Below are 14,317 nucleotides of genomic sequence, written 5' to 3'. Positions count from 1 at the left end.
GAACAGTTCCTGAATAGTCTGTTACTTTTCCTTCACCCTCCCCAGCGTCATAATTTTTATTTTAATCTTACCAATCCAATCCTGTCTTGGATATTCCACGATCCTATTACACGTACAATGTATGTTACAGTATGTTCTGTCACAAGAAACAGATGAATAACAGAAACTGGTTGAAATCAGTCTTCTGGATCAAGAGGCAGACATAATTTGTGATAGAAAGGGTGTATTTTCTATATTTACACAAAGTATGTTTCTTTCCACTTTCATTTCGTCCTCCATTTCATAGAATCATAGAATAATTAAGGTTGGAAAAGACCTCCAAGATTATCTGGTCCAACCATTACCCTACTACTAATGTCACTCACTAAGCCACGTCCCTAAGCATGAAGTCCAACCTTTCCTTAAACACCTCCAGGGATGGTGACTCCACCACTTCCCTGGGCAACCCGTTCCAATGCCTGACTACTCTTTCTGAGAAGAAATGTCTCCTAATTTCCAACCTGAACCTCCCCTGCTGCAACTTGAGGCCATTCCCTCTAGCCCTATCACTAGTTATGTGCGAGAAGAGGCCAACCCCCAGCTACACACATCACCCTTTCAGATAGCTGTAGAGAGCAATGAGGTCTCCCCTTAGCCTCCTCTTCTCCAGACTAAATACCCCCAGTTCCCTGAGCCGCTTCTCACAGGACTTGTGTTCCAGGCCCTTCACCAACTTCATAGCCCTGCTCTGGACACGTTCCAGGGCCTCGATGTCCTTCTTGTTCTGATGGGCCCAAAACTGAACACAGTACTCAAGGTGCAGCCTCACCAGAGCAGAGTACAGGGGGACGATCACCTGGATCACCCTGGCCCTGCTGGCTACACTATGCCTGATACAGGCCAGGATGCTGTTGGCCTTCTTGGCCACCCAGACATGCTGCCAGCTCATGTTCAGGTGAGCATCAATCAGCACCCCCAGACCCTTTTCCTCTGCACAGCTTTCTGGCCACTCTGCCCCAAGCTTGTAGTGTTACGTGGGGTTATGGGGTTGCCAAAGTGCAGGACTCGGCACTTAGACATGTCCACTCATCTGGCCTCTGCCCATCCTGTCCAGGTCCCTCTGCAGGGCCTTCCTACCCTCCGTCCGGCACATTGACACTTCCCCCAGCTTGGTGTCGTCTGCAAACTTCCTGGGGATGTACTCAATTCCCTCACCCAAATCATCAATAATGATATTAAAAAGGTTGGGTCACAGGAGCAACCCCTGGGGAACACCAGTCACCAGATGAATTTCACTCCATTCACTACTATTCTCTGGGCCCAGCTGTCCAGCCAGTTTTTAATCCAGCAAAGAAAGAATGTACCTGTCCAAACTACGGGCTGTTAGTTTCTCCAGGAGAACACTATGGGAGACCATATCAAAGGCCTTGCTTAAGTCTAGGTAGACTATGACAACAGCATTTCCCTCATCCACCAGGTGGGTCACCCAGTCATAGGAGATGAGACTGGTCAGGCAGGACTTGCTTTTCATGAACCCATGCTGACTAGGCCTGATCCCCTAGTTGTCATGCATATGCTGTGTGATTGCATCCAAGTTATTCCATCAAAGGTTCCTTTCATGGCACCAAGGTCAGGCTGACAGGCCTGTAGTTCCTTAGATCCTCCTTACAGCCCTTCTTATAGATGGGCGTCACATTAGCAAGTCTCCAGTCATCTGGGATCTCTCTTGATGACCATAATCACTGATAGATGATGGAAAATGGCCCAGGAATCACATCTGACAACTCCCTCAGCATCCCTGAGTGGATCCCATCTGGCCCCATGGACTTGTAACAGTCCAGGTGGAGTAGCAGGTCTCTAATTGTCTCCACTTGAACTGTGGGGTGTTTATTCTGCTCCTTGTCCCAGACTTCCAGGTCAGGAGGCTGAGTACTCCAAGGATAAGTGGTCCGTCTAGTAAAGACGGACATAAAGAAGGCATTAAGAACCTCAGCCTTATCCTTATCTTGTGTAGTCATGTTCCCCCTCCCCCTTGCCAGCTCCTGGGCTAGAGTCCATTTCCCCCTTTTGAGACAGGTGGGACCCATTGGCAGCCATCAGGCCAAGTTCCAAGTAAACCTCCCTGTGATCAAAAAAAAATAAATAATAAAAGATAAAATAATCCTGTGATGGCACCAACCATGTATTAATCATATTAATCAGCTGGGCCTTAGTGGACCAGGTTCACTAAGTATCCCTCCCCACCACTGAAGGGATAGAGGAAAACACTACCTGCACACCCACTCCATCCAGTAACCACCCCTATTAAAAGTCCCTTTTGATAGCCTTCAGGCTTCTCAGCAACTTCACTGCTGCCAGCCTGAATTATCAATAAGGCGTAATAACTGGAGGGGCAAACAAGGTCAGGAAGTTTCCTGGTAATGTCCGTGACCCAGGCCTCAGGGAGGCAGCAGACTTCCCTACAGGTATGGTCAGACTGACATATAGGGCCCTCTGTTCCCCTCAGAATGGAGCCACCTACAACAATCACCCTTCTTTCCTTCTTGTTGGAGGAAGTCTTGAGGCATGGAGTCGACTTTCTTGCCCTAGACAACCTCCTGTGTAGACTTTGCCCCACATTCTCACCACGCTGTCCCTCAAGCTCCAGGGCCTCAAACCTAAGGGCACCTGGGGAGGCGATGAGGGTAGGGAGGGGGCTCACCTGCGACACTGAGCAGGGACCTGTTTCCATCCCTCTCCATTTCTCAGGTCCCCTCCCTCTGCCTGACAGTGACAGGGCAGGGGGTCCATCACTATTTGGGGTGTATCGCCCTGGTGCCTTTCTTGCAGGCATGGCAGGGAGTGACTCCAAATGTCTGTCTCTTGCTCACACTCCCTGATAGTCCTTAATCTCTCCACCTCCTACTTGAGCTCTGTCACCAGGCTGAACAGATCCTCCACCTGCTTGCACTTTACGCTTGCACTTCTGTCACCCACCATTGGCAGCATCACGCTCAGGCACTCCCTGCAGCCAGAGGCCTGAACTGACGCATCTTTCATCACTTGCTCTGGGTTACCACAGCCTTTTTGGCAAGTGCTTTGGCAAGTGCTCTCTGCCTGGTGGAGGCCATGGCTGGGTTTGCTGTCTGGGAGGCATACAGAAGGAAAGCTGGTCTGAGTAGGGAAGGATACTCCTCCTCCCCTGCTCAAACTGCTATGCAAACTGCCATGCCATGCCATGACTGATGTGCCAAGCTCTGTTTGCCCACCCTGGTCACTGTGCTCCAGGTTGCTCACGCTCCCTAGGGGCAGCCTTTGTACCACCAGGGAGGGGGCACTGCTGGCTCCAGCCAAGCCTTGTCAGCCGCCCTCGTGAGGGCTGCCATGCCCTGGCTGTCCCTCAGCTACCTTGAGCGACCGCAATTCAAGAAAACGCCTGTCCACTATGATCCCATACTTCACTACAGAATGTGACTGCCTCTCAGTTTTACTTCTATTGACATCTATAAAATACAATACCTACTTCATGTGCCATTTCTCTAAATTTCTCATTCACTGAGGTCACGACTAGAACACCCAGCAGAACAAGAATTAGGGACACCCAGGAACTAATCTTGAAACTCAGATCTGTTTGCTGGCGTTCTTCCCCCCCCTAAGCTGACTATACAGAGAAGGTAAGAGCTCCATCTTCCATTTCTTCACAAATCACACAACTTCTTAGATAAGAGGAGATTGTTACATGCCCCAAAACCAGAAACATGACAGAAAAAAAACATATTGTTATTCCCTGTTCTCCCAGGAAAAAGGCCAGAAGTGGACATACAGACTTAAAGGCACTTCTCCATTAGATTCATCAGAATTAGGAGTGAATGTGAAGATGCATAAAGCCATAATCACATGCTAAACTTGTGAAGACCTTGAGGCAAGTGATGCTAGAATAGAAGGGCTTCTTGTTAGTTTTAGATGCAGTACTACCAGATAGACAATGATGGCCACTAGGTTTTCTTGACACCTGTTTAAAGATGGAGCAGCATACTCATCATGTTTTGGTATTTGGCAAATGATTTTCAAGAATGCTGAGCTACCAGTTTCTGCAGAGTTCAAAAGCAATTGCAGGTATCAAAATCACACCAGTTATTTTTGGTAGTGTGCTAAACAAAACAAAACCTGCTTCTTTTTTTTTTTTTTCTTCCCAATTACAGCCAACTGCATCCAAAATCTGTCATGAGTACTTTTACTAGTAGCTTCAGCTTTATGTAATTAGTAGGTGAAGCATAAATACAATAAACAACCCTAGAAAGACAAGAAAGACACAAGTCAAGGCAAAAAGACTTTTATCTTCCTTTTTTTTTTTTTTTTTGTTTTGTTTTAACATTCATCTTTTAAAAGTATTTTGTACAAAACACTATCTAATAGCCAGAGAGAAGCTTGCAAGAAAGACTGAAGAAGCAATGTGTTCAAAACCTCCCACCTCAAAGCTCACACAAAAAGGAAGGTAGGAAAGGATTTCAATCAACGTAGTAACTGTTTTGCTCCTCAACCAAGTTACTAGTCTTGCTGTGAAATACCCAGAGAGCCCCCTGAGATAAGCAGACAATAGCTCACAATTATGTTCTACCACACTGACTGGCTCTGCCCTCCATGCACCCCTCATGCCATATTCATGACCATTTCTTGCTGCTATTCATCCTGCAGCGCAGTCTTGAAGCTAGTATTTCCACCCAATATAGATCTCCGAAAATGTTAATATTCTCTTTTCTCACACAAATGAAATCAAAGCTTTATTCCCTCATGTCAGTTTCAGTATTTTTTTATGGTACATAAGTGAACTACACGTACCAAGTTATAAACCAGCTGCACACTGTAGTATTTTAAGGCAATGGAAATGATGCCACAGTTGCTAAAAATGATTTTCCATGAGTTAATAAACAAGAATATCTCAAGGAATTGCTGAAATGCCTCACTCTCAACTAAAGAAACCATGAATTATGTGTGTATTGCTGCATATCTCATGAACGCTGACTTAATTTTAAAGAGACGCATTGTAAAGCATGCATGATGTCCTTGATTTATTAAAAAAACAGTGTCCCTACATATGCCTGCATTCACTAGTTTTCCTCAGACATAGAAAGTGTGCCATATTTGCTGTTTCCCAGTGACTATGAGGCACACCAGAACAGAGATTTCCGTAAGAATACATGCTACTTTGTTTTGCTTACTGACAAGATCTTCCAGATTTCCTTACAGATTGGGACACATTCCAGTTTCTTAAGTTTGTTGGGAAGAAAAAGTCACAGTCAGGATCAAGTAGGACATCAATGAACAAGCATAAATACAAACTCAAGGGAAACTGAAAAGAAAGAAGGTCTTTGTTAAACAGCAGGGAAACTTCAGACAGTGTTGCACTTGTAAGAAGCTGTCACACTAGTATCAGAAATACTTTTCTTAGATTTGCATTTGATTTCCAATTTGAGAGTGATTATTTCAGTTCCAAAACTTCTGAATATAAACAAATCAGCATGCAAAAGATTATTGCAAATCAATTATTACAGTTCATTTGTAACTTATTTCAAACCAGCTTTATATTCTACATTTACATATGGGTACTTTAAAAAAAAAAAAAGGAAAATATATTTTTCTAACTATATGTTGCTGAGATTTACTGCAAAGTTAAAAATAATTAAAATTCACACATCATACAAAAATGTATGAGGCAACTCTTGTTTTTTAATCATTAAAAATATTTTCATATGAACTGCTTGGCTATAATCTGGGCTACTTGAGTGAAAATGAAAGCTTGTTACTAAATGAATAGCAAAACAGCATTCAAAGCTTTTTCCATTTTTCTTGTCAATAAATGATATTCTAAGTTGTTTGCTTCCTTTTGCAAGTTCATTCATTTTCTGTGATTTCTTTATTTTCCCTGTAATTTCCTCAGACTCTACTTACATTGTAACTGAAAACAACATATTAATAGCTTATTTTCATTGATTAAGGATTTTTTCTGATGTAAATCCCTTTTTGCCTCTTTGATAGGTCAGAGTACAGAATTGGTGAGCACAGAGGAAAGCATTGCAAAGAAATTCCAAATTATACTACTATATCAATGCAGTTACTAGCAGAAGGTATAGTACACTGCCAAATAAATTATTTCAGAATAAAGCTTTATTTATCCAACTGTGGACGAGTGTAAGAGAGGTATTTCTGCACCAATCCAAGAATTTCAAAAGCTGGAAATGTGTGTATCAGAAAGCAATGTGATATTTTAAACCATATGTGGACAGAAAAATAAACTTGACTAATCTCTGAATTTAGACCTATTTAAAGTAAGACTCTTAATTTAGCTTATCAATTAAAATTACGGTGTCAGAAATTACAGTATTATTAAATTACTAAATTATTACTAAATTTAAATTATGAAATTAAATTAGATTTTAAAATACAGTATTAAAAAACACACTTATTGACGCAGCAAAGTCCTAGATTGCCAAAGGCTTATCTCAGATAGCCTGAAGTCATCATACCAATGAAAAGATGTAGCTTCTCTCCTGACTCAATGCATGGCCTTCTCTGAAGTCGAACTTGAGGTCGAGGACAAGTCATAAAGGCAGATGCGAACTGTCCAACCTAACTGTCCTTCCTGCAGAAGACTGCTGAGATCACCTCTTGGAATCTGGTTTTGAAACACTGCTGAATCTGACTGCACTGCAAGCATCTGTATTAATTTACAACCGGATTTCACAATGTTTACATCTAACTTGGTATCCAAAGACGCTGAAGCTACGTAGTACAGTTGTATGAGAATATACAGGTATTACACTTAGAAATTTAATTCTTTCTGTTGAGTCACTGTACTAACTAAACTATAAACATTTACATGTAACACAAACTCAGAGTGCACCCTTATGTGACTCCTGAAATTAAAGGCAATGTAAGTTACTTACAGATCTGAAAATATTTTTACTTCCTTTGCAAATACTAACAAAATAAAAAATATTGTACAATTAAAAAATTGTATCCCACATAAATAGCATATATTTTCCTATATTAATTTTTGACTTTGTCTTAAACACAGGTGTTGCATTCATGAAATCATGAAACTGATACTAACATAAGCTGTTATCTCCTTGCATATTAGACACCCTAATAAATTTAAGAGTTTCTTTTTAAAATAAGTAGCGATAGATAGTGTCATTTTATTTTCTAACCAGACAACTTTCTAAAGCAGAATAACTTATTTTTAAAGGGTTATATTTAGGAGAAAAACAAAAGCAATTTAACTGTGCATGTATGTGAACACATAAACCATACATATGAGTCCCTTGCCACCTCCATTGTCCTTTAAGTCAGCTTAGTGGATGACACTATAGATCAAAAAGTTAGTCAAAGAAAACCGTGGAACAAGAAATCAGAATGTTGTGACTTCACATTCTTCAAGATTGTATCAAATGTTCTTTTTAAATTAAAGCTTATATAAGACTTCGGAAATGTAGGGCTGCTCTAATCTGCAAGCTCAGAGAGGGAATCAGCTAGAATCAGGTCCTAGATAACAAAGCCTATAATTTAAAGTTGGTAAACAGCTAAAGCCTTGAAAGAACAAAGAAAAATCAGAAAATAGGGTTTGTGCTTGTATTGTGCAATATATGTAAGTATGTTTATTTCATATGTGCAGTACCCATTTCATAGCTGAGACATCCGGATATGAAACTGGTCCTATAGAACATTCTAAAATTGTTCCCTTCATTGCCATATACAAATATCTGGACTACCTCTAACGAAGATAGTCTAGGCAACAGTAAGATGCTTTGGTGGAATATCAGCCTTGTCCAAATGTAATTCAAGCAATCTTTTTCAAAAATCATGGTGTCTTCATTAAGTAATAGCTTAAAATTAGCTTATTAAACTACACAAAGTGCTTAAGGAAAAAAAACCAAACAAACAAACAAACATATACTTCACTTTTACAAAACAAACCTGATTTTGCCATTATTTTAATTTTAATTTTTCACACAGATTATTTCTCTGAACGGATACTGCCCAATGTGAAGGAACGGTCAAAGAATTGCATGTCTCAAATATCCCTGAAAATTTAGCTCCATGGCTGACTGTCTCTTTTTGCAAACCCCTCTAGGAAAAAAAAAAAAAAAAAAAAAAAAAAGACATGCCTTTTGGCTTAACCTAATATACGCTTCATGTGAAACGGCTTCCAACCAGACAGGTATAGCCAACCTACTTGCAAAAGGCTGGTAGTGGTAGGGGATCTGAACACAGATGGAAACACACTGGTTCTTCCTTAACATTGCAATATTAAACAATATCAATCTTACCAAGTTCCAATACTATGACAGTATTGCAATATAAATCTTATGCCTCATTCCGTATTGCTTTGTATTACTTGGTCCATTTCTTTCTGCAGTTGAATATCTTATGTCTTAGCCAACACATTTCAGACCTATCCCTGAACATGAAGTATTGTAAGCCCTGTAATTATTGCATTACAGAATCACAGAATTTCTAGGTTGGAAGAGACCTCAAGATCAAGTCCAACCTCCGACCTAACACTAACAAGTCCTCCACTAAACCATATCCCTAAGTTCATCATCTAAACATCTTTTAAAGACCTCCAGGGATGGTGACTCCACCACTTCCCTGGGCAGCCTGTTCCAATGCCTCACAACCCTTTCGGTAAAGAAGTTCTTCCTAAGATCCAACCTAAACCTCCCCTGGCGCAACTTTAGCCCATTCCCCCTTGTCCTGTCACCAGGCACGTGGGAGAACAGACCAACCCCCACCTTGCTACAGCCTCCTTTGAGGTACCTGTAGAGAGCAATAAGGTCGCCCCTCAGCCTCCTTTTTTCCAGACTGAACAAGCCCAGCTCCCTCAGCTGCTCCTCACAGGACTTGTTCTCCAGGCCCCTCACCAGCTTCATCGCCCTTCTCTGGACTCTTTCGAGCACCTTGATGTCCTTCTTGTAGCGAGGGGCCCAAAACTGAACACAGTACTCCAGGTGCGGCCTCACCAGAGCCGAGTACAGGGGGACAATCACCTCCCTAGCCCTGCTGGCCACACTGCTTCTTATACAAGCCAGGATGCTGTTAGCCTTCTTGGTCACGTGAGCACACTGCTGGCTCATATTCAGCTGACTATCAACCATCACTCCCAGGTCCTTCTCTGCCTGGCAGCTCTCCAACCATTCCTCTCCCAGCCTGTAGCTCTGCTTGGGGTTGTTGTGCCCCAGGTGCAGGACACGGCACTTGGCCTTGTTGAACTTCATGCAGTTGACCTCAGCCCATTGGTCCAGCTTATCCAGATCCTCCTGCAGAGCCTTCCTACCCTCAAGCAGATCGACACACGCACCTAACTTGGTGTCATCTGTGAACTTACTGAGGGTGCACTCGATCCCCTCATCTAGATCACCGATAAAGATATTAAAGAGGACTGGCCCCAGCACCGAACCCTAGGGAACGCCACAAGTGACTGGCCTCCAGCTGGATTTGACTCCATTCACCACAACTCTTTGGGCCTGGCTATCCAGCCAGTTTTTAACCCAATAAAGCGTACGGCAGTCCAAGACACAAGCAGCCAGTTTCTTGAGGAGAATGCTGTGGGAAACGGTGTCAAAAGCCTTACTGAAGTCAAGGTAGACCACCTCCACAGCCTTTCCCTCATCCACCAAGCACGTCACTTTGTCATAGAAGGAGATCAGGTTCGTCACGCAGGACCTGCCTTTCATAAACCCAAAAAAAAAAGCATGACTGGGCCTGATCACCTGGCTACAGTGCTGTGTGATGACACTCAAGATAATCCGCTCTATGAGCTTCCCTGGCACTGAGGTCAAAATGACAGGCCTATAGTTCCCCAGGTCTACCCTCCAGCCCTTCTTGTAGATGGGCATCACATTTGCTAGCTGCCAATCGACTGGGACCTCAACATTCTGACAATATGGAAAGGATAAAGCCAAAATTAGCCTCTTTTACCTTCACCTAGCCTGTCTCACCAGAGTGCCAGGGAAGTCTGGGGTGGGAAACTACTGAAGACCACCTGTCTTCTACTGTAATGAAATCGAAGGATAGGGTCTCAGCACATTTTGTGCAGCAAGCATCCTTACATGGGGATATCCAAAGTGACAGCACATGAACTGCAGAATAGCATTGTAGTGAGGAAAGAGAGAGGTCACCTTCACTCCATGACTTGTTATTTAAACACACATGTACTGGAAAGCACACGGCCTTGAGAGAAGCAGCCCAGTTTTCAATCTTTGTAAAAATGTCAACTTGAAAAACTAAACTAAAAACAAAACAAAACAAAACTCTACGCCTTTAGGTCCAGAGACATCTTTCAGTGGATGATTTCAAGGAAAACAAGTTACTTGATCCAACCTCCTTAATAACCAGATGTTTGCAATCATCAAAAATACATCTTTAGCTGAAACAATTTCCCTGTTCCAAAGCATTTAGTCTCTAAGAGCATTTACATAACAATATGTGACACCTCAAATGCTTAAGGCCACCAACCATGGCAGTATAAATTACAGTCATTTTTCAATACATTGTGCAAGGTGCGCCACTTACAGTACTTGGATTGGTTGCATGCTGTGTTGGTTTCTGCAGTGAGACACGGTCAGCATGCACCACAGCTAAACACAGTTTGCAGCCTTTGGAGATTCATGGTAATAGGTAAAAGAGGCTGATCTCCTTACCCGCCATAGGCTGGAATTGGAGGAGGGGGTGCTGCTGCTCGAAACGTATTGTACACTGTGCGACCTCGGCCTCTTAGATGTGCACCTCTATAAGCAGCAGCTGCCGTTGCAGCTGGGTAGGGAAATCCTGGCACTGTGAAGAGAAGGAGAGGAAAATAAAATATTCAGTTCAATCTGGTGTTTGAAAACTACACAAAATACTGGTAATGTAGCAGCATAGTTGTGCTTATATTAAAGCATGGCCCATAACTAGATGAGGGCATTGTTGGATAACTAAATTATTAGTCTTTTACCAAGAGGCCTCATCTTCTAACAAAAAATCTTTTTATGCAACTAGGAGACGGCAAACTGGGAATTTATATAGCAGTATCACAGGTAGCACAAAAAGACACTCATTATTAAAAACAATGCTGTCTGTTGTCACTGATGCTGCTAAAAGGAGACTTTTGAGGCCAAAACCACCCAGCTCAGGCTCAAATTTATAGTACCAGAGAACTTTCCATCACATTATTGGATTTATCTTCAAAGTTTGCCGTGCTTTGAGTGGGTGTGCGATGTTGGACCCAGTGACCTCCAAAAGACCATTTCAATCTAAATTGTTCAGTGATGAGCTTCATTTTTGTTCAGAAAGTTGATTATTATTAGGTTTGAAGTTTGTTTCAACTGAAAAAAAAAGGTAGACCAAGAGCTTTCTCAGAATTTGAGGGTATATCCTGTTCATAATAGTACCTGTTATTTCTTCAAAGGCAAGAGTTACATAGTTTGGAAACTATGTATTTTATGTATCTATATTAATTCAGATCATATTAAGAGCCAATAGAAACAATTTAGACATATAAAGAAGAAATAAACTCATGTTTTATATTGTCATTGCAAGTAAATGTAAACATTAATTACCATTCCATGTGAAACAAAAAAAGTTCATCAGAAACTGAACAGCAATATAGTACTACACAGATTTTTTTTTCTTCAGTAAAATATTTGTAAAAGTTTTCACATTTTAATTAAAAAAAGAAAAAGAAAAAATGAAACTTTCTACTTTACTTTCTCTGCCAGTTTTTTAAACAATGCTTCATTATTCATTTATCTTCTGGACATACATTGTTGGCCAGTGTTAGAACAGGTATTTTTGGAACTACTTCATCAGTGAGATACAGAAAATTAAATCCTGCTCTGGTAACACTCTGGTTACTTTAGTTGTGCTCCACTGTATTGAATTATGTAAATTAAGTATGTAAACAGATAAATAAAGAATGCTTAGTAATGCCCTAATAAAGGAAAAAGAAATGGAAGAAATTATGTACAAGCTCTTCAAGTCTGAAATTTGACTTCAATCCAGAGTTGTGTTTCATCTGTTTTAGAATTAAATTTTAAAAGTAGCCTTAAATATGAAATAAAATAGAAAATTATCAACTTATAGATATTGCTGGCTGAACACATGAAGGAAAATACTGCAATTACGGTGACTTCATTACAGCCTTACAATTGTTGCTAGGCCCCTCTAACTGAAGAGTCTGGCCAGGAAAACATATCTGAAATGGTAGATATCTTAAATTATAAGCCTGAAGGTTATTCTGTAGCTAGATTTCATAAATGTAGTCTTAGGGACACTCCTGAACTACCAAGAATAAGAGAAATTTCTCTGACCTAAATGACAATGACAAAAAAAAAATAAAATAACGAAGTCTAACAACCTTTGAGCAGTTTGGACAACTTCTTCACTTACATGTGCATCTGTATTTTTCTACATACTGATAGAAAAGAGTTTTCTAAGAAAAACAGAAACAGTAATAAAGAATAACAAACCAACTAAAAAAAAAAAAAAAAGTCTAAACTAAAGTTATCTAATGTATCTAACAACACAATGGGTTTCCAATCCATAATCTAGGAACCCCCATTCAAAGATCTGCTTCAGCAATTAATTAGTAGATACATCTACGTTTGGCGATATTTAAGGCAAGGAAGTAGTCAACACTCTTTCAGTGAAACACTCAGGGTCCTAGACAATCTTTCTTCTGTAAGATGTACTGTTTGAAAATAATTCACCAATTCCTTCATATAGCTCACACCCTAGACATGTGTATGAATAATGGAAGAAAGGAGTAACTGTAGCTCTAAGAAAATTCCAACTGGAATTGTGCAGAAATTATATGGCAGACACTGACGATATGTCTGCATGAATTCCTAGTGTGTTTTGTTTTGTTTTCCTTTTAATTGTACCATTCAGTATAACTTTAACACAGATGGTTTAAAGTATATATTTTGCAGTAATTGAACATTTATCCTAAATACTCTCTTCGTCATGGTAGCCAAACCTTGGCAAAAATTACAGATCTTTGGCAGTGAACAAAGAAATATTAGTGCAAAAGCAGAGCACCTCAATCAATGAATGAATACGAATGAACAGAAAATATTAAAAAAATATATGTATATACTATTTTATTATTATTACATATGCATATATAATGAGAAATAAGTCTCTCTCTTTGCATGTGATTTTTCTTATGAAAGAGGAGAAAAAGCTAGAAGAAATTCAGGAAGAGTCACTTAGCCCCCAAATGTTTATCAAATCCAGAACCTACATGTATAATGGAAGCCAAACCCAGCATTCATGGGAGATGGTAAGATAAGGCAGGGATTTCTGACATTTTTAAAGGATCTCTATATTTTCTGATGTGTTAGAATGCAAAGCCTTAAGTTATTTCATTGTTTTGCTATGCTCACCTTGTGTTGCCTCCTTAAGAAAATCATGAAGCATAAAATATCTATAGTAAAGCAAAACCGTAGGAAATCTTACAGAAGCATTTAGAAGTTAGAATAATGGTTTGGAGTTCTGTAAAGAAGACAAGACATAATGGAAGATAAGCCTGAGAAATATGGAACTAAGAATGACACTGCATAGTCCTGTGAGAAAGTAAGCTCATATATGCACTAGAATTATATCCACTCTCCCAAAAAGTGACGGGTCAGCCATAAAAACAGAGTATGTGAAAACATGCCTTCTAATTGCAGGTAGTATTATTAAAGATTATAATTATTGCCAGAGGTATAATAATTGGCAAGATCATGTCATCCTACATTCGAGTTCAACAAAAAAATTATGCTACTCATCCCAACTGAGAAATCATGTGATTAGGAGTATGCAATAATCACAGAATTTATTTTGCTACCAACTTTTTAATATCCTTACTCCCAAAATAACCAGAAGTAATGCCACTAGAACACAATTGAATGATGGACTTAATAAAAACAATTTTATGAAAAGAGCTCTCCCATCAGGAAGCATTAAGTAATATCAACCAGCCCCAGAAGCAATGAATATACTAGCCAGGAAGTGTAAACATTTAATGACTCAAAGTTTGTAGGTCAACCCTCCTTAGTCTAACTACTGAAACTAAGTCAGTGAAAATTCAATTATAACGGCACTGAAAATGTGTTCAACTCTCAGCTGGGAAACATCCTACTCCACTTCTTAACAGAAGTACCTTGAATTTATCAATGTAATTTGATGACTAGAATTCTGACGTGTAATAGGGAAAAGGCAAATTTTGCCAACTACATATCATTGGTGATAATAATGATGTTAAATACAAAGACAGAAGTTTCTAAGGACTGCATGAGGGAAAGATACCTTTCATCCCAATCGTATTTGTGTTCAT

General features: G+C 40.2%; 1 protein-coding gene across 3 annotated transcripts in view; it reads right to left on the bottom strand.

Annotated features, from left to right (window-relative positions):
- Window positions 1-14,317, bottom strand: part of RBFOX1 (RNA binding fox-1 homolog 1) — a gene marked incomplete at its 5' end in the record, with an annotated part of 284,813 nt that overhangs the window by 44,984 nt on the left and 225,512 nt on the right. For all 3 annotated transcript variants that reach the window (XM_082772575.1, XM_082772577.1, XM_082772576.1), the window contains one exon: window positions 10,659-10,791. In XM_082772575.1, the coding sequence (XP_082628701.1) occupies window positions 10,659-10,791 (133 nt within the window). The remainder of the gene's footprint in view (window positions 1-10,658; window positions 10,792-14,317) is intronic.

The sequence above is a fragment of the Aythya marila genome (genome assembly GCF_965140915.1).
Source record: "Aythya marila genome assembly, chromosome: 15".
Lineage (NCBI taxonomy): Eukaryota > Metazoa > Chordata > Aves > Anseriformes > Anatidae > Aythya > Aythya marila.
This window is presented reverse-complemented; position numbering and strand designations above follow the sequence as displayed.